Source organism: Equus quagga, chromosome 9, assembly GCF_021613505.1.
Source record: "Equus quagga isolate Etosha38 chromosome 9, UCLA_HA_Equagga_1.0, whole genome shotgun sequence".
Classification (NCBI taxonomy): Eukaryota; Metazoa; Chordata; class Mammalia; order Perissodactyla; family Equidae; genus Equus; species Equus quagga.
In genome coordinates this window covers 92,753,216-92,777,472 of record NC_060275.1, presented here as the reverse complement: position 1 = coordinate 92,777,472, position 24,257 = coordinate 92,753,216, and the positions used below count along the sequence as shown (strand labels likewise).

Sequence of the window (24,257 nt, the reverse complement as noted above, 5' to 3'; positions counted from 1 at the left end):
GTGGGTTTACTTCTGGACTCTCAATTCTGTTCCATTGATCTGTGTGTCTGTTTTTGTGCCAGTACTGTGCTGTTTTGGTTACTATGGCTTTGTAGTATAATTTGAAATCAGGGAGTGTGATACCTCCAGCTTTATTCTTTTTTCTCAGGAATCCTTTGGCTATTTGGGGTCTTTTGTTGTTCTATATAAATTTTAGGATTCTTTGTTCTATTTCTGAGAAAAATGTTGTTGGAACTTTGATAAGGATTGCATTGAATCTATAGATTGTTTTAGGAAGTATGGACATTTTAACTATGTTAATTCTTCCAATCCAAGAGCACAGAATATCTTTCCATTTCTTTGTATCTTCTTTGAGTTCTTACAATAATGTTTTATAGTTTTTGGTGTACAGATCTTTCACCTCTTTGGTTAAGTTTATTCGTAGGTATTTTATTCTTTTTGTTGCAGTTGTAAATGGGATTGTATTCTTAATTTCTTTTTCTGCCACTTCGTTGTTAGTGTATAGAAACACAACCAATTATTGTATGTTGAATTTGTATCTCATGACTTGACTGTATTCTTTTATTGTTTCCAAAAGTTTTTTAGTGGATTCTTTAGAGTTTTCTAGATATAAAATCATGTTGTCTGCAAAGAGTGACAGTTTTATTTCTTCTTTTCCAGTATGGATCCCTTTTATTTCTTTTTCTTGCCTGATTGCTCTGGATAGGATTTCCAATACTATGTTAAATAAGAGTGGTGACAGTGGGCATTCTTGTCTGGTTCCTGTTCTTAGAGGGATAGCTTTCAGTTTTTCTCCACTGAGAATGATATTTGCTGTGGGTTTGTCATATATGTCCTTTATTATGTTGAGGTATTTTCCTTCTATACCAATTTTATTTAGAGTTTTTCTCATAAATGGATGCTGTATCTTGTCAAATACTTTCTCTGCATCTATTGAGATGATCATGTTATTTTTATTCTTCATTTTGTTAATGTGGTGTATCACATTGATAGATTTGTGGATGTTGAACCATCCCTGCATCCCTGGAATGAAACCCACTTGATCATGATGTATGATCTTTTTATGTATTGCTGTATTTGATTTGCTAGTATTTTGTTGAGGATTTTTGCATCGATGTTCATCAGTGATATTGGCCTGTAATTTTCTTTTTTTGTGTTGTCCTTGTCTGGTTTTGGTATCAGGATAATGTTGGCTTCCTAGGATGAGTTAGGAATTCTCCCCCCTCTTCAATTTTTTGGAAGAGTTTGAGAAGGATAGGTATTAAGTCTTATTTGAATGTTTGGTAGAATTCACCGGGGAAGCGATCTGGTCCTGGACTTTTCTTTTTGGGGAGGTTTTTGACTCCTGTTTTGATCTCCTTGCTGGTGATTGGTCTATTCAAATTCTCTACTTCTTCTTGGACCAGTGTTTGAAGGTTGAATGGTTCTAAGAATTTATCCATTTCTGCTAGATTATCCAATTTGTTGGCGTATTGCTTTTCATAGTATTCTCTTATTATCTTTAGTATTTCTGCAGTGTCCGTTGTACTCTCTCCTCTTCCATTTCTGATTTTATTTATTTGAGCCTTCTCTCCTTTTTTTGTAGTGAGTCTAGCTAAGGGTTTGTCCATTTTCTTTATCTTTTCAAAGAACTAGCTCTTGGTTTCATTAATCTTTTCTATTGCTTTTCAGTCTCTATTTTGTTTATTTCTGCTTTGATTTTTATTATTTCCTTCCTTCTGCTGATTTGGGGCTTTGTTTGTTCTTTTTCCAGTACCCTTAGATGTGCTGTTAGATTGTTTATTTGGGATTCTTCTTTTTTATTGAGGTAGGCCTGAATTGCTATAAACTTCCCTCTTAGAATTGCTTTTCCTGTATCCCACAATCCTGGTCTGTGCACACTCCCAACTCCCTGAAGCATACCCCAACACTGCACTGCAGAGGCCCCCACCTCTCCACCAATGCCCCCCACAGTTCAGCTGGTCCTCAGACAGGCCCTGCCCCACAGAGGCGGAGACATTCACCTGCCTGTAGAGGATCAAGGCATCCAGTCAGTGCAGCCAAAAAGTAGCCTGAGGGCTTGCTGTTGGATGGGGCAAGTCCCTAGGGCAGGCTGCCTGTCCTGGCTGAACTGGATTAAATCTGTGCTCTAGTGGGTGTAGCAGATCCCTGGGCTAACAGGCCAAGAGAAGAACCTCAATGGTGCCTACCTGTGTCTGTGTCAGCACGCCTGGACCAGGTCAAAACAATGGCCCCCACCAATGTCTCAATCCCGGAGAGGTACCTCCTCTCACCAAGTTGCTCCCAAAGCCCACTAGGTGAGTCTCTTTTCACCAAAGGACCTTCAGCCTTCTCTCTGGTGATTTTAGGCTGCTGCAATCAGTGAGTCTGTGCGTGGGCCCTTTAAGACCCGGATCTTTTCAGCTTTCCACCAGTAGCTTTTCTGGGAGTGTCTTCGCTGCAGTTAATAGCCAGCAAAGCCAGTCAGTAAGACTCCTGTCTCAGTTGGGCTGAGTCTGAAGGATGCGTATATCAGTATAGGCCCGCTCCGGACCTTGATCCTCCCTGGAGGGCTCGTACCTTAGGGTGGCTCCCACCTGGCCAGCTGAGAAGCTCCACTTCTCCTAAAGGTGGTTTTTTTCTCTCCAGCAGGAATTTCTGCCTCTTCTGCCTTAGTCAGGACTGTCCCTTGTTGTGGGGGTTCTTTTTATCCAGTTTTCAGTTTCCTATCCAGGGTAATTTTTCCAAAAATAGTTGTAACCTGGTTGTGTTCGTGGGAGGAGACGAGTTCAACATCTGCTCACACCACCACCTTGACAAGATCTTGTTATGACCATCTTGAAAAAGATGCGCCTCAACTATTTGAACACCTTCGGAAAGCTATGCAAAAAATCTGATAGAAATCCATCACCAAAAGTTACATTTAATGGTCCAACAACTGAAAAATCACAGTTTATTCTTGGTTTTTATTTAAAACAAAGAATTGCAAAGCATTTTAATGACAAACTGTTCTTGCTCAGTCATTACATTTTAAACTATCCATTTGGTACCCCCGTTTTTCCACCCTGGGGCAATGCACCACAGTGAGAATAGGGAGGCATGAAAGCTGTGTATTTCTTGTGCAAAATAAGTTTCAGGAAATTGTGAAAAGTGTGGCAGGAAAGAGACTCTACCAACCAAACTTCACATTGTTAGGCAGACCAGTGTTAGGAAACTAGAGTACACACAGGTGGAAACTTATCACCTCCAGATGCTCTGTGCCATGCAGCCCTGGAAAGGTCTTCACGCACACATTAAGGCAGAGAGCCCAGGCTGAAGGCCACTGACTTCAGCCCCTCTATTGAGGCTTTGCATTACTGGTGGCCAGTTGGTTTCCCAATGACAAAATCTTTCATCTGAGACAACATGAAGTTCATAAATGGCCACTAAAGGAATATGGAACAAAATAGTCTAGTTCAATAAAATCCCAGGAGAGAAATTGTGACAAAGGGAAGGAGTGAAGGAACTAAACTATTATTTGGTCTTTACCTCTGGCACTCTTTTCTGTGATATTTGTAGGCTTGCTCATTTGTAAAATCTCTCCAGAAGACAAAGCTCACCTTGATACCACAATGAGAAAGGAAGAGTGGTCACTGGCTGCCATCCCTCTCAAAGGTCTCACCTCAGACAAGAGAGGGGGCCTGTCACCAGAAGGCGTCCACAGACCTTGTTTGTGGAAGCTTCTCTTCTTTGCATTTGTACTAACACAAGAAGATCTCTCAAAATTCACCTTGGAGGTTTAATGAGGGAAAATAAAAACACGGGGGACTTAATCCCTAGTGCAAGTGTTATCTGACTATTAATTACTGTTATCTTAAGATTAAATTTGAAGAAATTTGTAGGAAATCCACTCTGACAGAGTTTTAAAAGTTCTAAATATTTCATTTGAATACTTATAAAAAATAAACAATTAACTAACTTAAAGGCTGGCATGGACAAAGGAGCCTCCCTAGGTCTTAGGGGCAAAAAATGTGGCTAAAAGAAAATATCCCAAGAGAATTCCCTAGCTGATCAAACTGCCCTCTACATGTGTGGGCAGGGAATCAGCCTGAGGGGGAGTTTCCACCAACCAGGACCACCATGTAGTAGGGCAGGTTATTCACTGCAAAAAGGTGGCCACAAGAGGGACAAGTTGGTACTCAACCAACCCATCTCCACTCCTCAGGCCCTGTGCCTTGGTTGGAGGAGGCAGCAGGTTTTGTTGCTCTCATCTTAATTAGCACCATGGCTCCCTCTCCATCTGTGGTTGCCCCAGCTGGTGCCTGTTTCCTTGGGTTGGGCTGATTAGACACATCCACCCCATAATGGCAGAAACAAAAGGAGGGAACTAGGAAAGGAGAACACACTTCACAAGATAAAAGACTACTGTTCCTATTTTGCACATTCACCACTCTGAAAGGTCTGCTTTCCACCTACAGGTGGAAATAGTGGGTGTAAGACTGTCCCTGAAGTCACTGAGTCTCAGGGTCAAAGGTGGAACAAAACATCCCATCCAGCCCCTCCCTGCCTGCCCTCCACAAGTGGCCAAGGCTCGGGTTTCCCCCCATTATCCATTGTCCTTTGTTTTTCTTTCTACCAACCCCAACCCAGGAGCCAGGAGAGGGGACATTTCTTAGACTTTTTGTACAGCTAAGGGTGCCTATGTGACTCAGGTCTGGTCAACGGGATTTAAGTAGAAGTGTTGGGGTAGCTGGAGAGTCTGGGTGAATAAAAAGGGCAACTCAGTTGGCAGAAACCTGCTTTATTACTTTGTCCAATTTTCCCTTATCTAGCCCAAATTTCCAGGTGCTGGCTGGATACAAAAAGACATTCCTGAAAATCCAGGGCAACCTTGAGGATGAAAGCCACCTGCTGAAGAAGGCAGATCAACCAGACAAGAAATCTGCATTGAGTACATTCTGGAGCCACCACACCAGCCCTGCACTGCCTGCCTACCTGCAGATCTCTTTTACATGAGAAAAACAAGGAGGAAAGAGAAGAAAACCCTCAGCTGTGGCTGCTACATTTTTTTTCTGGTTTCTATTACTATCAAATGGATGCAATTCCCAAGAGTATGTCACATATAGAAAGGCTCAACTGTCAAGAGGCACAAAAAAACGGTTTAAAAAGAAATAGCCTTCTTTCTCATGAATTTATTTTTTTAATATGAAAGTTGAAAGACAGCTCAATGCTATGAAACACAGAGACCAAGGCCACTTGAGCCCCTGACCATCCTGCAGGCTCCACACCTGATCAGCAAGGAAGGAGCTCTCTGCAGGAACCAAGGCAGGAGCCAGACAGGGTCCTGCAAGGGTGGTTCCCTCCTGAAGGCACATGCGCAGGACAGACTTTCTACCTTTGATGAGAGTTTGGAGGAGAAGCCAACAGATAATAAAAGAATTAGGAAAGCACCCATCTTAGCTGTTATTCCATGACAAGTGGTGGGGCAGGAGAGAGGGAAAGAGGCTCAGAAGATACTGGCCATGGAGTCTAGAGTGGTTCAGGCTCAGTGCCTGGAAGAGGGGCATGATAAGGAAGGGCTTCGAGGCTTAAAGTCTGAGGGCCACTGGGTCCAAATGCCCCAGGGACAGAATCATAGACTAGCCTTGGCTGACTCACTAATAAAGAAGGCCATAAGTACTGAGTAAAGAAATCTGATCACAGGAAGAAAACAGCGAGCAGGAATTTGCAGCACAATTAGCAAGTGGATACGATGTGGAGAACAAGGCTTGCCAGAACCCAAGAAAGGGTGGGAGGTTCCCAAGAAACGGTGACCCCCCCCCAAATACTGCCACCCCAGGCTACACTTGGCATCAGGGCTTCTTCAGTTTCCTGGTCCCACACAGCCACCTGGCCACCATGCCCAGCAGCTTCCCACAGAGCCACATGGTGCCCACGGTGACCACCATCAGGAACAAGAAGACATCGAGCAGGTACTGTTCATACCATGGCTGCTGGAAGGCGTGGGGCTTGAGGTGCGCTGCACCCCCTGTCTGCAGGATGTGGTTGGTCCAGCCCACCAGTCGCTGGGCAGGAGTCAGGGGGTGGGAGCGCCTGATGATGCTGGCGGCCATGGCTGCAGATTTGTACCTGTTGGCCGAGACAGAGGCGGGGCATTACTCTTGTGGTTTCAGAGACCTTAGAGACCTTGTATCACACACAGGCACTTCCTACCATATGCACAAAGGCTCCACTTCAAGGAAGAGTCGTTGGCCTGGGCTTGCCACTGGCTGGATGTGTCCCCTTGAAAAGTTCCAACTGGTATCAACCTGCTACAATCCACGCTTAATGCTGAAAGTGCTAACTTATAAAAGAGTGACAGGGTCTATAAGGACTAGTCTCTACCTCAAGGAGGCTTATGATATACTCCAGAAAATGATACATGATATAATTTATATATGAAGAGAGAGAGGAAGAGACAGCGTGCACACCTAGTTTTTGCTGGTGTCTGGGCTAGTGACAGATATGACTCTGGAGACTGTGGCCCATGAGGATACCTGCACTATTCTCCCCTTCAAAGCATCGCATTGACCAGCACTGGCTCCACGGGCTACAGCCTGCATGTGTGCACAGGGCCCCACACTTAGATGGCTCCTGCGCTTCATTTAATTCTCAGTTGTCAACATCTTGAAATATTTAAACTTTATTACAAAGGGCTCCACATTTCCATGTTGCATCGGGCCCCACAAATTATGAAGCCCACCCTGATCCACGATGTCTGGGGACCATCCCAGGCCAAATGACTCTTTCACAAGGGCATGTGGTTATGGCCATTTTGGGTCAAGGTCTTTGAAACTCCAATGAAAGTTACAAATCCATTCTTGAGAAAGTAAACATTTGTAACACATGAGATACCAAATATACATAAAATTTCTGAGTTTTCTGACTCTGAATTTTAATACCTTTTGTAGGACTTAGAATCACAAGTTATGTGGTTGTTTTTCCATCATCTAAGAAGAACTACTTGTGGGGCTCCTACATGCAAGGTAGAATGTTAGGTCTTGAGGTCTGATTCAGGTTTGTGCCCTTGAAGTTATTCAGTCCTTCTTAGTTATAAGAAAAAATATACATATTTTTCTCTTCACATGAGATGATTGTGCTGGATGGGAAGTCAAATAAGAGATCAATGGGCCCCTTTACTGACTCACTTAACAGAAATTCCTTCAGACTCACTTTGTGGCAGGCCCTGTGCTGGGTGCTGGGAACATTGTGGAAAACAAGAGACACATGGTACTGTCCTGGGAGGGCTTACTCTCTACTTTCTAGTGTGGGGGACAGACAATAAATTAAAACCTAAAGAAATGGAGTACTCAGATCCTGGGAAGTGTTAAGAAGGAAACAATGAATGACAACTGGTGTGGGCAGGAGAGGAGTCTAGTTAGGAATGAAAAACAAAGATGGCCTCTCTAAGAAGGCGATATGGGTTATGAGATCCAAATGTGATGAAGGAGCCAGCCCTGTGAAGAGAAGGGGAGATGTGTCCTAGGCAGCAGGACACACAAAGGTCCTGAGGTAGGGAAGAGTGTGGCACATTTGGTACAGGAAGGCCACCTCCTACTCAGTTGGAATTCTACTAAAAACACCCCAAAATATAAGACCTCTCAAAGAGAAACTGTGTAAGTAGTTTGGTTTCATCACAATCCATAAACCAGAAAATTATTCTCAACATCTGACCTAAATTGCCTAGTCTTGTTCACAGAGGAAAGAGGTCAGCTGTTAGCATCACACACATATTATTCCATATCTTGGAAGTTGTAGGTTTTATTGCAAAAAAGACCCACGTGGTGCCCTTCAAGTTTGATGTCTTCATTCAGCCTACATGATCACAAGCCCAGAGAGCCACATACCTCTTGTCTTCTATGACTTGCTTCATCTTCAGAGCCAGTGTCTCAGCCTTGATCTGCTTTACCTGGATAGAGACACCAAAGTTTTTGGCTTCTACCCGGAACAGATTTTCAGGCTGGTCACCAAAGAAGGGAATCCCCACCATGGGGACACCATGTTGGATGGCTTCCATGATGCTATTTATCCCACCATGGGTGACAAAGAGACGGATGCGAGGGTGAGCTGTTGCAAATAATGAAGAAAGTAGAACATTTCAGGATGAATAGTTATAGAATACCTGGTAAAGAAGAAAGGGCAGAAGAAAACAACAATGGACTCTCAAATTGTGTTCGAAGCATTGTAAAGATAATGTTGCTTGGGACACATTCAAGGTGCTTGTTCCAACATACAGGATTCCAAGTCTTGCCTTTGTACAGAAACTCCTTGCCAAAGACAGAACCCAACTAAGACTGAGAAGCCAGTGAATTCTGTAGAGAATGGTGCTAGACAAGGCATGTATCTCCATCCATCCATCCTTCCACCCGTCCATCCTTCCATCCTTGTCTCTATCATCCCAGTGCCTTTTTTCGCTTTTCTCTTTTCTTTTTTCTTTGTGTCTCTTTCTCTGTCTCTGTCTCCCTCTGTTTTGAGCAATCTTTTCTCATCCGCCAACTAACTTCCCTCTTCTCTGAATTCCTGACACATTCATTGACATCACAACTCATGTGGCACTCATAAAAGTACACCGTATGTGTGTCTCCTCAAATTTACAAGAACACCATTGAAAGCAGAGACTGTAACCTACACTTCAGTATTTTCAGTTCCAGTGTTTCCATCCAACCTTTAACCAGAGCTAACTAAAATGTTTGTTGACAATAAAGAGCTCATCTCAGCCTGTGCTGCATCAGATCTCCTTGTTTCCTTTGAAATGAGAATCATGTGCCCCACTCCACACTTAGAGAAATACATTTGCAGACGTAGAGCCAGGAATGTGTTTCTTAAATTTCCCAGATGATTTTGATTCGTAATCTTGGTTAAGGCTCTCTCATCCAGCCCATGTCTATGGCAGTGAGGAGTCTCTCAGAAGCATCAGTGGGCACAGAGCAAATCTGAAGGGGAGTGAGGGGACTCTCTGGTACCAGAGACTCAATGGACCAAAGAAGTGGCTATGAGGTAGCTCAATTTGGCACTTGGGTATTTTGGCACATCCTAAAGACATTGTGGGCTTCAGTGTTGTGAAGGTATGAATTGTTCACAGCTTAGCAGCTAAGGAAGTTGTATCTGTGTGTCTGTGTGGTGTGTGTTTGTGTGTGTGTAAGAGCATGTGGGTGAGCAGGTGCTCATGAAGACACTAAATACAGTGACATCCTGCCCCTGGTATGTGTTCTCAGGATTCACAGGTTGTTTTGGATTGTGCTTGGGTGACCTTATTCAAGACAAATGCAGCATGTCAATGTGACTTTTTTAAAAATGTTCTTTTCTTTTCTGTGATTAAGATTTGCCTGTGATAACATCTGTTGCCAATCCTCCTCTTTTTTTGCTTGAGGAAGATTAGCCCTGAGCCATCATCTGTGCCAATTTTCCTTTACTTTGTATATGAGATGCCTCCATGGCATGGCTGATGAGTGGAGTAGGTCCACACCTGGGATCCGAACCCGTGAACCTCAGGCTGCCAAAGCAGAGCATGTGGAAATTTAACCACTCAGCCATGGGGCAGCCCCATGTCAATATGACTTTGATGGCTGCTGACATCTAGCATAGGATAAAAAAGAATGAAAGGGAGATGCTTCTTTTGACATCTGATCTCATTGGTAGCATAGCCTGAGTCCCCAAGAATTCCAGCTAGCTGTTCCATTCCTGTTTTCTGAAGACTTGCTTTTAACTACCAGTGGCTCCTTCTCATGCTGATGGGATTGCCCAACCAGAGGTTAGAGCCCTGCTGAGCAATAAAGACATGTAAATAAGATGAGAGATGCAGATCCGGGTAGTCCTTACCCAAGAGGTCACTCTGAGGAAGCCAGTCCACAATTTTCACATTTTCTGCCAATTTGATGTCTTCAGGCCAATGAGAAGGATTACACTTCCATATCACCCCTTGAGGTAGATGAGCAAAGGCCCTGTTCATCTCCTTGAAAACATACTGGGACTGAAAGATGTTCACCACAGAGCCCAGGGCCACAAGGATGAAACCAGAGTCTCCAAACTTGGCAATGAAATTCTCAAATTCCTAGAGAGTGGTAAGAAAGGAAAGGTGGTGAACAAAGCTTTCACAAAAGCCAGGACATCCATGAAAGAAAGTCAGTGATTTACTGAACACAGCTTCCTGTCACACCTAGAATTCACTGTCCTGAAACTATTATCTGAGCCCAAGAGACAACTCAGCATCCTCTGCATTGTGCTTATGCCCACTGTGTTGGTGGGAACATCTTTCCTCTTTGAAGCCCTGACACAGTATCAGAGGCATTCCAGACTCTTTACTCATTTTGGGAGCATGGAGGCATGGGCACTTGGGAGTTTCCAAAGCCAGAACAGAGGTGGTAGTGTAAGGAAGAATTCCAGTGGGGATCAGGGACCATCAGTGGATGGTGGGACTTCTGGAGGCTGGAGAGGAGAAGTTTGGAGAAGGCCTCTGGCATAAGAAGAAGTAGACACAGAATGGGGGAGGCACGTGGCCCCCCACACCAAACGCGCCATGTCGCATGCTTTGCTCTGGTATTCCATGATATTCTCAGTCACTGATCTTTGTAGTTCATCTCCTACCTCAGTGGTTCACCTACGTGAATGCAAATTACATACACATGGGAAGACTTAAAAAGAGCAAGGTCCAATCCCAACTCCAGACCTGGGCACTTTATTTTTAAAAGTCCTCCAGACAGTTTTTAGGGAGAGTTGTGACCTGATGGTGCAATCTTGCCTTTAACACAGTTTTGTCAATTCTGAATTCCAAAATTTCTTATGATCCTGATTCTCTCTGTACTTCTGTGGCTCCTTCTCAACTCCTAGACCCCCATTCTATTATGTTGATTTCATCGAGCATAACTCTGCCTGTTTACCTGTCCAAAGGACCACTTTAAAACAGCCTTTTATAATTACAAAAACAACATAAGACCATTATTAGAGATTGGAAAATACAGAGAAGAAAATTTTTTGAAGAAAGCGTCTATTATCTCATACCCATTGCAACATTTACTCCCATTATGCTCCTGCTTAACAATTCCCTCCCCCGGCCCTATGGGCAAGGCCTGACTTACCCTCCTACGTCATACCTCCTGAAAACTGGCCTGGTTATATTTGTGAGTGACTCTTCCACTATCTGGTCTAGCAAGTCACCAAGGGAACCCAGCGTCATCTCACTTCTAACTCCACATTTGGTGCTCCCTGTTCTCTTCACTTGTAATGCCTTTCCTCCTGCTCATTCGTAAAAGTCCTGCCACCAAATCAGAGTCCATCTAGTCCATGGATCATTCCCCAACTTTTCCTGCTCACAACGCAAGGTCAATAGAGGAAGGGTAGACACATCGGTGCCTGGAAGGCCCAGGCCAAATCAGTGTTCTTCTTCGCTCCGAAATGAATGATTGTGGGAAATTCACTCACACCACCTGAGCCTCTGTCTCTCATTTATAAAAATGGAGATCATCATACTTCCCTCTAGGTGGCAATACATATAAGATAAATTCTGTGAAATGGCAACCCATTGCTGATAGGCAACAGGCAGCCAACTAATCTCAGCTCCCTCCATTGTGAAAACTTCTAGCTGTGGTTCTGAGTCTATGCATTCAAAACTAACTGGGCAGCTTTTACAACTGACAATGCCCAATACTGACCCAGATTGACCAAATCAGGAGGTATAGGTAGGGGTAGGAACCAAGGCTCTACAGGCTGAGGATCCTGGAGATGATGTCAGCAGTCAGTCCCATGCAGTCTCACCTTGGTTACACCCTGTCTCACAGTGTTGTGTGTTTGATTGTGAATACTCATCTCCTTAACAATTCTTGCATGTGACAGATGCTTACTGCATACTTACTGTACATATGATCATACAAAATTCAAATGAAAATATCAACTTATTAAAAAGCTTATTTCCACTAGGGCCAGGACTAGGCTGAGGCAAGAAAGGAACCTGGGTGTTCCATTTAAGGAAATCCTCAATTGCAGGGTTGTGCAAGTCTATCACTCTACTTTCATGTCCCTGAAAGTGAGTACTTCCTTAAAAAGTGTGCCCTAGGTGCTTCACTTGCCTCATCCTACCCCACTGCCAGGATCTCACTACCAGAGGCAGCCACCAGCTCTGCACAGACAACCTCTGCACGAAGCCCATATTGAGAACTAAGGTTTCACTTACTGGTGGTACTGCTTTAACAGGTTTGGCCATTAAGCCTCCAACATACACAGTGTTGGGGAGCAGAGGCCGAGCAAAATCAAAGGCAAAGTCAGAGTTAACTAACGACAACTCTGCTTTCTTTAGGAGATGAGACAAAACTGGCCTAGAGCCTTCGGGGAAATGCTCCTTGATGGTGTTGTCAAATGTAGAGTGAATTTGCCATTGCTTCATGGAGAAATCAAAAAATTTCAGGAAGTTCCTCACTCTGCCCCAGAAGTCCATGCGGTCGCTTAGCAAGGAATCAAATACTGGCACATAAGAGAGGGGGCTTGGTAGTCCAAAATCAATAAAGCCAAACGAGGTAGAAATAATGGAGACAAATGGCTTCCCCAGCTTCTCAGCAACCAGGAGAGAACACAAGTCAAATCCTTCAACAAATAACAAGTCAAAGTTCTCATTCTTTAAGGAGTCCATGATATCATTTCTCTTTAGCAAATGACTGCACTGAAGTCCCAGTAGTTCCATGAATTTTAAAAAGTTTTCAAATTTGTCTCTGAGAGAAAGAAAATCAAAGATAAGTATTCTTTGAAAGCATTAATTTCACAATATATAAAAGAATCTTGGGCTACAAAGAAATTTCCCAGGTGAGCAAGACCACATCTATTAGCAGCATCCTATTCTACCATTGTCCGTTAATACCTTCTTCTCCATCAGGCTGGCAGATATTCTGTTCCTGTGAATGTTTCCTTCCTCCCTTCCTCATCTCCTCTATGAAGCAAATCTCAAGCACTCCCTAAGCCAGTTCATTAGAAACTTTATCTTTGAACTCTCAGTTCTTGAAATCCATGGGCACAGTTGAATTACCTTAACTGAAATCAAACTGCCACTGTTGGACCTTCTGCCCTGAGAGCCTTCTATGACCATAGCTGACTTCACAAATCTCTTCCTACTTGATAAATCCTGTGATGTTCTCCTTAACTTTCATTTACATACTGGTTTTTTATAAGTAATTTTCTTGAGTACTCAGCCAAACTGGGGAAGTTTCTTGACACACAGTTCCAAGAATATTGACATACAGACTTTATAAAACATCTCTGTGTATTTGGCATATAAAAGATCACCTCACACAAGGGATCCTTAGATTGTATTAGAACTCAAAATCTCAGCTAAAAATAGGAATTCCACATCTCTATGCCCATGGGTTAAGCAATGAAAAAAAAATAGCCTGGTTTTGAAATACATTATTAACCTTTCCACTTCAATAAATGCTGTGGTATCCAGAGAAGATAATGGCAAATCTTACTGACATGTAATTAAGCTTCAGCCTATGGAATTATTCCAGGGACAAACTTCTTCTAATCCCTTCCCATCACTGCCTATATAGAAAATGATCCTGTTTCCTGTTTGTACAACATATGGGGAAATAGATGAGGATGCTCATCTGTTCTTTAAGGCACCAGAGGTAAGACGTGCAACAGCTCAAGACATCAGGGGCCTGCCAGGTGCTTGGAGGACCAAGAGAGTCAAAACTGAAAAAACCTTTAATTGTAGACCACTGCAACATCACATCCCAGACAGAGAAGTCTCACAATCTGAGAACTCGTTCACAATATGCACATCTCTACCTGATCTTCAGGATCAACTTCAACTCACACAGTAGAAGTGACTGCTTGGTATTTTTAAAGATTTCACCTAACAAAGGAGTAGTTGCCAAATATTTTAGATAATGGCAGTGTTGCTGTAAAATTCCCAGAATATAGTTTTTTAGTTACATTTAAAATTTAGCTAATAGGGGCCGGCCCCGTGGCCGAGTGGTTAAGATTGTGTGCTCCACTTTGGCAGCCCGGGGTTTTGCTGCTTCAGATCCGGGGCGCAGACATGGCACCACTCATCAGGCCAAGCTGAGGTGGCATCCCACATAGTACAACCGGAGGCACTCACAACTAGAATATACAGCTATGTACTGCGGGGCTTTAGGGAGAAGAAGAAAAAAAAAAAAAAAAGATTGGCAACAGTTGTTAGGTCAGGTGGCAATAAAAAAATAAATTAAAATAAAATTTACTAATAAATAGAAAAAAAATTTCAAGAATGCACTGTTACCCAAACCTGTTTTCAAAAAATATTAATTTAGGGGAGGAGAGACAAAGCATACACTTAAAATATCTAACAAACAATGCCAGATCATATACACTAACAGCAAGTGTCAGATCAGCAGGTCAGATCAGACCTGTACAGAGCAACTGGGATCTTCCAATCTGAGTGAGGAAAAAAGGCTTTAGGGAAAAAGTCATGTCTGGGCAGAACGTTGATCAGTAAGTAGAATTTTCAAGGTAAAAAGAAGGGGAGAGGACACTGTAATTAACCCAGATAGACATGGATTTCTGTCTGTCACTTTTATGTTCAAGCTTAAGGAGTTATGTGTTCCCCTCCATTCAAGATGTAGCAAAAGGAATTAGCTTCATGTCTTATTTTGCACGAGGTTGATTACTTTTTAAAAGGACTTTGTGTGGCCAGAAGTTCAAGTACTACAAAATCAACATTCCTAAGTCTTTCCTTCACTAATGAATATCTGTGAAAAGAAGGAGATAAAATAAAAGGGAAAAGGTGGCTTTCATCTCCCTATCAACAGGGAGAGGTTGAGGTGCCTATGCTTCTATGCTGGGGAGATTATAGACAAAGATGGTAAGTGAAGTATTGCAAGGAAGTACCAGAAAGAAAAAGCTCCACTTTACAGAAGTATATTCAGGCCTATAGTGGAAAAGGGAGAGTACAGAGCAAGAAAGAATCTCCAGTGACTGGACTGGATGATTTGGTGAGAAATACTTGTTTACCCAATCATCCACTCATCGTCTATCCCTCCCTCCCTCCCTCCATCACTCCATCCATCCATCCCTTTCTCAGAACCTCAGTCCAAGCATACATATACCCATCCACTCATTTGTATCACTGAAGTAGTGCCTCTTTGGTTCTAAGAATAAATAGAAATTACCTGCCAGCCAAAGCTTCTTCCATAAAGAACTTACAAAACTTCCAAAATTCTTTGAAATCATCTTCAGGTGGAAACCAAGTGACAATTTGGTATGATTTTTCCTCCTCTTTAAAACCTAAGAAAACACCAAAGGGTTAGAAATGATAAATATGTCACAAAATATGGATTAACATTAGCATGATGATAACAACGTTTGTTTGTTCAAATAATTTTATAATTATTTGAATGTAGGCCTTTTGAACTGTTTTTGTTTGGTTTCGTTGCTTTCTCATTCATTCAATCTTATAAACTAAAACATGGATTGGGAACCTTGCAAAGATTTGGGAATGCTTCTCAGTTTAAAGTGATGGAAGCTTCCATTAAAGCTTCCACTGAAGGTATAGCTATTGGTCTCTCTTTACAGGTGAGAAAACAAAGTTAATTGAGTTTAAGATAAAATGTCAAAGTTACACCTGTAGGAAGTGGTAGACTTTGTATTTAAATACAGGTCTCTTTGATTCCAGAGCCCCTGCTCTTTGTGGATGAGAAAAATTCATTCTCCTTATTTAAAGTGATACATCCAAATCATTTTTTGATTCAGTAAAACATCCTCAATGGCTTAATAAAATAGTAGTCCTCTGCACCTCTTTACCAACTTGGCTTCTTCCCCATCACTCACGTGTAGGACAAAGTCTGAGTCAGCTCTTGAGGTTTGACTGCTGACAGGTCTCAAACTCTGTCTCCACTCCCTCTTCTGTGTCTCACCTGGACAAACTGTTAAGAAACTCCCCATGCTCCCTCCCATGGAGCTAATGGGAGTTTCAAACCATGCAAGTCAGACCAATCAGCAGGAACGCTCACCCCATCCCAGCCATCTCCCCACGGGAAAAACTCAAGCGAGGCATCCCTCCCTGCTCTGCAAAGCCATTTTTCAGATTTGCTTGGGAAAATGTCCTGCTCTTAAAAAAAAAAAGCCTTATTATTTGAATAAAACTTTTCATACTTTCTTAATGCAAGTGCCTTCATCAGTCATGACATTTAACCTAACCATCTGTAGGGACTGGGGAGAAATTAATGTGTGGTCCCAAACATGAAAGCTCCCAGACCCAATCTTGGTGAAATTACTGACTCTATCCAAGTATTTACTGGCAAGTATTTTAGACCACAGATTTGGCTAATATGTTCTGTTCAGTGACTATTTCAACAGGCTCTCTCCTGTAGTCTGCCTTCACCTTGAAAGGGACAGAATATTCCTTCAACTGGTTACCCATCAAGGACTTCAACAGCCCTACCATTGACCACAATCTTTTTCAGCAAGATCTTAACCATATCCAACTCTCTCCAGGAGCACAGGATGACATTACAGTGACGTCATCCTCCTCCAAGGAGACTCGTTTGCCACACTCATTCAAGACATGGAAACATTCACAAAGGACTCACACAAAGGGATGTGCCATTGCCCCCTGGATGAGGCCAGTGCCTCAGTTATATTCCTGGGAATTGTGTGGTCAGTCTAGGGCCCCTCTATCCATGACCCCGTCAAGAAACAACTATTCACTGACGACACCACAAAATTTCAACAAGCCAGACATCTTTAGGCCTTTTTGCATTCTGGAGACAACATATTTCCTGTTTATATGTTTTACTTAACTCCATTTATGCTTATTACTTGAAAATCAGCATACTTTGAATATGGTCCCCAATAACAAAGGGTTCTAGAATCTGTCCAATTTCCAATACAATAGGCCATGCCATGAGTGTCCCCCAAAGTTGCCTTTACTGTAGAGGCTTTGACAAACTACTCTTGCACCTCCTGCAGCGCTCCTCACCTCCTGTGATGACTGTAGTAGTTTCTTACTGCTGCTATGAAAAAATTACTATAAACTTTGTGTCTTAACACGAATTTATTATCTTATATTTCTACATACCAGAAGTCCAAAAAGAGTCTCACTGAGATATAAGCAAGTTGTGGGTAGCCCTGCATTCCTTTTGGAAGCCCTAGAAGACAATCTGTTTTCTTACCTTTTCCAGATTTTACTGGCTGTCTGCATTTATGGCTCGTGGTCTCCTTCCAACTGGCAATCACACCACTCTGACTTTTCCTTCCATCACTACATTTCCTTCTCTTACTATCTGTCCTCCTCTTTCTGATAGAAGGCCTCTTGTAATCATATCAGGCCCACTGAGATAATCTAGGTAATTTCTCCATCTCAAGATCCTTACATTAATCACATCGGCAAAGACCCTTTGCCAGGTAAGGTAGCATATTCACTGGTTCCAAGGATTAAGACATGGACATCTTTTGGGGGACATTATCTTTCAACTACCCTCTGCTCTGTGCACCTGAAATACTCATGTACATTGCACGTGGAAAATGCATTCACTGCATCCCAACGTCCCCAAACTTCTCAAACCATTACACCATCAACTTGTACTCCAAAATTTCACCTAAATATCATCAGCTCAAAATCCCCAATTTATGTCATCCAAATAATTTTTCAAGTATTGGTGAAAGTCTGGAAATTATCCATCCAGAGACAAAATTTCTTTCCATCTCTGAACCTGTGAAATTAGGAAACAAATTATCTGCTGCCAACAAACAATAGTGGGACAGGTACAAAATACCAGTTACTGACATTATCACTCAAAAAAACAAAAAGAAACCAAAAAATGAGTTGTCTCTCCTACAACATTTTGACATCCAACTGGGAAAACAACATTAAGTTTTAAGGACAGGAAATAATCCCCTGTGACCTGAAACTCAGCCATATGAGCTTGAAGCTCTACCCTCTGGACTCACTGTTTTGCCCTCAATTTCTTCTTCATTCTTTATAAAAAGTATCATGTATTTGCAGTAGAATAGTTATCAGCCTCTTTCATATTTTTAGAGTCTGTCAGCATTCTTTCATGTCATCTTCTGTCCCTTTCAGTCCAAACCAGCAGTATTTCTTCTGGTATAAAATTCTGAAGTACCATGTGCATCTCCTGTATATGTCATGGGAATTCAGTCCTCAGGATAATAGGCTGCTCCACAGATTGTACAAAAGAATTTCATCTCTTTTTTGGCATCTGCTAATATGGTTGAAGGGATCCACAAGTCACAAATCTAATCTTCAAAGAGCTCTCAGTGAGACTGAATATTCTGACCTTTTAATCCTTCAGAGGCAACAGCAAAAGCTTATCCAACCACACCACTGCATTTCTCTAGAAGAGAGAAGAATTCATTGCTCTCCTCACAGTGAATCCCCTAATTTTTGAATCTTGCAATCTGGATAGATTGAGAATTTCCCAAACCATGAAGTCCTGGTTTCTTTATGCCTAATAGTTCTTCCTTCAATTTATCTCTTTCCTCTGAAATTTTACTATGAGCAGCAAGAATATTTTAATATCTATATTTCTATGAAAATTCTGTTTAGGATGATTTACATATTGTCTTTTAGACATACAGACCAGATAGATTTTCTCTACCATGTTCCTCACTTCCATCTGAGTCCTCATTGGCAGAGTTCTTAGCATCGGCATGTCTACTAACAGTCTGTTCAAGGCAGTCTAGGCTTTTTCTGTCAAGCTCCTCTATGTCCTATCAGACTCTCCCTAGAACCCAATTGTAATTCTATATAATGGTGGAGCAGTAGTACCTGTGAGCATTAGAGATCTTTACTACTTCACTGCCTCTGATGGCATTCATTTGTTAATGTCGCAAATAAATAAACAAGATGGAGAAATGTGTCCAAACAAGTAGTTAGTGCATGGTTCAAATATTTCAACACAGTGAAACAAGCATCAGGTCAGAAACAATAACCCAATCGTGTGTTTTCCTTCTTGCGGACAATTAGCCAGGCTGTACTACTGAAGTGAGGGATGAATATGCCTTTTCAAAGCTGCAACAATGCCCATGAGGGGAGAATGGTGAAGGAAACTCCACCCACTTAAGCCTGGAACCTGAGGATAAAACTGAAGGGCTCCATGAACTCCCTGAATTGTTTATAGATTCGGTGTACAGATGTTTGTTAAAGGGGTAGAAGGTCTGTAGCTTTCAGTAGCTTTTCAAAATTCATAGGAACAGTCAAAATTATTTTTATTCTAACATTTTAATCTAACTTGATGTAATTTAATATTTTAATTGAATTTTATTATAATTTTTTACATTCAAATAATGACAAAAATTAACATACTACAGCTGTTTAATCAGGTCTGCTGTCAAGGCAGATGCTAAAGGATATGTATAAAAATGATGTGCAATGAAGAATACAGAACCTAATTCTAGAAAGTGATTAAAATGGTTTTTAGTAGGGACTCAGGTAGATATTTGCACAACAGTGCTCATAGCAGCATTATTCACCATATCTAAAAGGCGGAAACAACCCAAATGTCCAGTGACAGACGAATGGATTAACAGTATGTGGTAAATGCATACATTGAATGTTATTCAACCATAAAAAGGAATCAAATTCTCATATATGCTACAACCTAGATGAGCCTGAAGACATTATGCAAAGTGAAATAAGCCAGGCATTAAGGGATAAATATTGTACAATTCCTCTTTAATGAGGTATCCAGAATAGTCAAATAATTCGAGAAATAAAGTATAATGGTGCTTATCAGGGCCTGGAGGCAAGAGATACTGGACTGTTGTTGTTCACAGGGTACAGAGTTCCAGTTTGTGATGACAAAACAGTCCTGGAGATGGATGGTGGTGATGGCTGCACAGCAATGTGAATGGAGCTAAAGTCAGTAAATTGTATACAAAAATGGTCAAAATGGTCAATTTCATGTTATATATATTTTACCACAATAAAAAATTTAAAAGAAATTTTGACAGGGGCTGGCCCTGTGGCCGAGTGGTTAAGTTCACGCGCTCCGCTGCAGGAGGCCCAGTGTTTCCTTGGTTCGAATCCTGGGCGCGGACATGGCACTGCTCATCAAACCACGCTGAGGCAGCGTCCCACATGCCACAACTAGAAGGACCCACAACGAAGAATATACAACTATGTACCGGGGGGGCTTTGGGGAGAAAAAGGAAAAAATAAAATCTTTAAAAGAAATTTTGACAGAAAAAAATTGTTTCAAAACAATCTGAATAATAACAAAGCCTGAAGTCACCTTCAAGTTTTATAATTTCTCAAAATTTTGTTTCCCAAAAATTCAGCTTAATTTGGGATTCTTCTTTTGAAAAATCAAAGCCTTAGAAACACTACAGATTGAGCAATCCAGAGCTTAAAGTCCTAAATCCACCCAACACTGTTATTAACCTGCCTGTGACCTTGAGCTAATCATTTCAGTTCTCTGACCTGCCATTCCCTTGTCCCTCAGCAAAGAAGAATTGATAAGATTTATGAGCCCATTTAACTAAACTGCTTTGGATACAACAACTCAGGAACTTTTGAATCACTTTACACAAACTCATGGGCAATCACTGATTTTTCAAGAAAACAAGATCATCTCAATGATAGATTCTGATCTGAGCTACATAAAGAAGGAACTCCCTGAGAAAGCTTCCTTAAATTTCAGATATCATGAGAGGAGAAAAAGAAAAGTAATCCTTTCCTATTAGAAACCCTATTTATGGCCGAACACTTCTGTTCAATATATTTCCAAGCCAGGTTACAAAGCAGCCTTTACAGAATAATCTGTAATAAAATGTGGAGGATTGCATGGATGGAGTAAAAGCCCAAGTAAGGGAGGAAAATAGGGGCCTACAGAGTGTGGAGTGCTGGTCAACAGAGCCCAGAAGTGTTTCAGCACATGACAGAAACACACACATACAGAGATACACACCTTTTTCATTCTTTCAATCCAAATACACAATCCAAATCCAAATAATGTAAATACACATTAAAAACTATTTGAAAAACCTTTCTATGCAAAAGGCCTTGTTGTTCTTTGCCTGGAGCAGAAGAAATGAAGAATTAGTGAGAAGGGATACCTGGTATCAATACATTTCCTTCCTGGAGAAGCACAGTGACATTATGACCATGATCTTGAAGAATCTGAGACACTCGGTCCATTAGTAGATGATGGCTTCCACCTAGGAAAAATGCTCAAACTCACTTTTGTAATGATGAGAACAGAGGTTCGGAGGTTGCTAAGTCCAGAAGAGGAGGGGTTAGGAAATAGAAAATTGATCATAAGGGGAGAAAGATGAACTTCTTCATTCACTCTTTCCATATCCATCAGGGTACGCCCTAGCCCATTCACCCAGAGCCTTCTGGGCCACATCCTTGACCTGTGGCAAACCTCCATCAAAGATCCCCTCATGTGACACTGGTCTCCATGTCAATGTGATGAGCTTCCTGGTGCTTAGGCCTAAGGGATTCCTGATCCTAAGATGCATGCTGCATTTCAGCCATGGCGAAATGGAGGCATCGTGTCCTAAACAAATAACTGCTTGGAAGGAAATTTTGGCACAGTGTTATGCTGTACATGTGAAGAGTCCTAATGGACAATCAATCAGAGCTGTCTCTGGAGTCTTTCTTTTTGGAAATTTATGCCAGTGTAGGTGCCAGAAATATGAGAGTTTAAATGTGAGTCCAGGAAACAACCATTGGAGCAGAAAGACATGGAGCTACCACTGACAGCCCAAATCCTTGAGATTCAAACATATTTAGCAGAATTTTTCTCACTTGGATCCTGAATTTTACAGAAGATCAAATTAGGATGTTCAGGATAATCATGGGGCCTGTGGAATGGGCCTGCTGAATCCCATATGCATGAAGCCTGAGACATCACCCATTCTCTGCCAATCATGGCATCTTAAGAAAGAGAAGCTTGATCTTCAGGGGAGGTACAAGTTCCATCATGCTCATGTCTTTTCTTAGATCCTGATTCAACACGGGGCCTTTGCTTGAATCTAAGGGTGTTAGAGCAGAGAAAGTCAGATCAGGAGAGAAGTTAAGGGAAAATGTCAAGAATTTGGAGTTGGGGTTAGAGGGGTGTAGTGCTAGAGAAATGGTGTGTCACTATTTCTCAGTTTTTTACACCCAGACTTGCATAGTCTGAAGTACCAGGGGAGGTATAAAGTACAAATGTCCCACATCTCATACCCACATTTTAATCCTTATTAGACCTGGGAGCCAGGAAGAAGGGGTGACCTCACAAGCATCTTATCATGGAGGGTCTTGTGAGCCCCAGTGCCTCCTGGGGCATAGAAGGGGCTTCCAGCACCTCACAACCACACCAGCTCCATGTCCGAGTCCGAGGCAGGAGAGCAGTGTGCCTTCAAGAGGTGAGGAGGCTGTTTTGCTTCACTGCTGCTAACAATTGGAAAGGAGGAAAAAAGCTTTCCAATGGTGTTATAGAGTTTCTTAAGGAGTGATTATAAAAACGCCCCACTGTAAAGTGGTGAGAGTGGAGCTGTGGAGAGGATGGTCTTGGGGTTAGAAACGCTGAGTAAATTCATGGTGTCCACCATTAGGGAGCTCTGTTGTCACCTTGTAAAATGTGCCTCCCTTCTCTGACCCTTAGTTTCCTGCTGAGGAAACTATGGTGGGAACTGAAGTGGATGGTTTGTGGTTCCTTCCAGCTCTAAGATCTCATGACCCAAAAGTGATATAAGGGGTTGAAATAAAGTTTTGGGAAGCTCCATCCTGACAAATAGAAATGGCAAGCAATAGAATATATTGGAGTATATGAGGAAGCCCTTTGGTGTAAACCTAATTCGGCCTGACCTTGTCTTTCCAAAAGGGCCTGACCGTGACCGTTGAGTACGCATTGTATATCTGCTTTAGAGATTCCCTATGGCAAGAACAAAGGCCCTTGAGATAAAGGTGCAACTTCCCTCCCCCTCCCAACTTGGCATTTCCTTAAGGATTAAGCATCTTTCCTTAGGCTAGAAACTGATTGCTGCGCTCACCCATGACCACCCAGCTCGAGACAATAGACTTGCTTCCAGCTGCGCTGTCTGAGATAGCAGACCCACTACCTGCTGTGTCCATCAAGCGCTGTGCTGACAGGGCAATCTTGTAACTATTGTGGGAGGGACATTTCAATCATATGTGAAACATCCTGTTTGGGGGTATATAACCACTCTGTATACCTCACTTCTTTGGTGCACTTTCTTCCTTTGGGAAGAAAGGCCCCAGGCCATGGTCCTCAGATTTTAGCTCAGAATAAACTCACCCAAATTTTCATTTATAGATTGGTTATGGATTATTTTCGTCGAAATTTCTATCATGATATATTTTTATCACCCTCATTGTGATATATTTTTCCCTTTCATCTTCTATTCTCATTGGTGCAAAAGTAAAAGAAATAAAACTAAAGCCACAAAATGTGAAATGAAGAGTTCCATGAGTCCTTCAAACACTTCCAGCAACAGGGGTGAAAGGTAGGAGGAATGGGATAGATCAGAATGACAGGGTCCACTCTTGAGCGCTGGTCAGTTCTCCCAGTTTCCCCTGGATGAGAGCTCTCAACCCTCCTGCTTATCATGGAAATATCTTCAAGCTCCACCCGCGCTCCCGTGCAGCCTTGGAGAATCAGTGCTGCTGCCCCCAGGAGCACCTTTCCCCCACAGCCTCCAAGAACTGACAAATAGGAGCCACAGTCTGTACTGACAACCGCTGAGCACCCCCCAGAAGTTTAGGATGAGCCCCTGAATGTCCAACCGGCAGCCTGGAGGAGGTGGCCTGGGTCTCCTGCACTGGGCTGCATCTCAAAATTCTGGCCCCAGCTCTGCACTATAGGGAGCTGGTCCCAAGTAAGAAGAGGGAGGAAAGAGTGTTTCTGTTTTCTCCAGAACTGTCTTCTCCACCTCAGTGGTGGGAGAGACCGTTCTCTGCCTCCACAAACAGCACCCACCCCTTCATCCTCCAGTCAGGGAAACAAACCCACTCAGCCTGGAGAATGACATGGGATGACCCTCTGACCTAGGACTATTTGCCTGAGCCCTGGCACGGATGCCTGGGACGCTCCTGTCTCTGGATTCTTTGGCCAAGCACTCACCCACCAAGGACACAGTCAGTATTTTGGCAGCCTCTGAGGGCAGGAGCCCAGGTAGGACGAAGCAGATGAGAAGCAGCACCCGTGGCCTCATCATGCTGGTTCCTTGCTGGGAGCCTGTGCCTCCTCCAAGAAAAGGGACCACGTGGTGCACAGGCAGTGAAGGATTGGTGCTGGCTGGGAGCTTGGGAGGTGGGAAGAGATGGA

At 42.5% G+C, this 24,257-nt stretch overlaps 1 protein-coding gene across 2 annotated transcripts; it reads right to left on the bottom strand.

Annotated features, from left to right (window-relative positions):
- Nucleotides 1–2,928: 2,928 nt before the first annotated feature.
- Nucleotides 2,929–24,227, bottom strand: LOC124244505 (UDP-glucuronosyltransferase 3A1-like). Of its 2 annotated transcripts, none has more exons than XM_046671099.1 (7): nucleotides 24,054–24,227; nucleotides 21,037–21,138; nucleotides 15,132–15,246; nucleotides 12,164–12,695; nucleotides 9,817–10,048; nucleotides 7,845–8,064; nucleotides 2,929–6,087 (listed from the first exon to the last, which is right to left on the bottom strand). In XM_046671099.1, the coding sequence occupies exons 1-7, from the start codon at nucleotides 24,145–24,147 to the stop codon at nucleotides 5,811–5,813; spliced, it is 1,572 nt and encodes a 523-aa protein (XP_046527055.1). In that variant the 5' UTR covers nucleotides 24,148–24,227; the 3' UTR covers nucleotides 2,929–5,810. The 2 variants fall into 2 exon arrangements, with proteins under 2 accessions (XP_046527055.1, XP_046527056.1); XM_046671100.1 differs by having other exon boundaries at nucleotides 24,058–24,160.
- Nucleotides 24,228–24,257: the final 30 nt, after the last annotated feature.

What these genes read in the sequence shown, in the direction of transcription:
- LOC124244505 (XM_046671099.1), bottom strand. Translation starts at nt 24,147, where the DNA reads ATGATGAGGCCACGGGTGCTGCTTCTCATCTGCTTCGTCCTACCTGGG. An exon ending in ACTGACTGTGTCCTTGGTGG is followed by an intron (nt 21,139 to 24,053) that starts GTGAGTGCTTGG and finishes CATTTTTCCTAG; the next exon opens with GTGGAAGCCATCATCTACTA. An exon ending in TCCTCAGAGTGACCTCTTGG is followed by an intron (nt 8,065 to 9,816) that starts GTAAGGACTACC and finishes TATTTGCAACAG; the next exon opens with CTCACCCTCGCATCCGTCTC.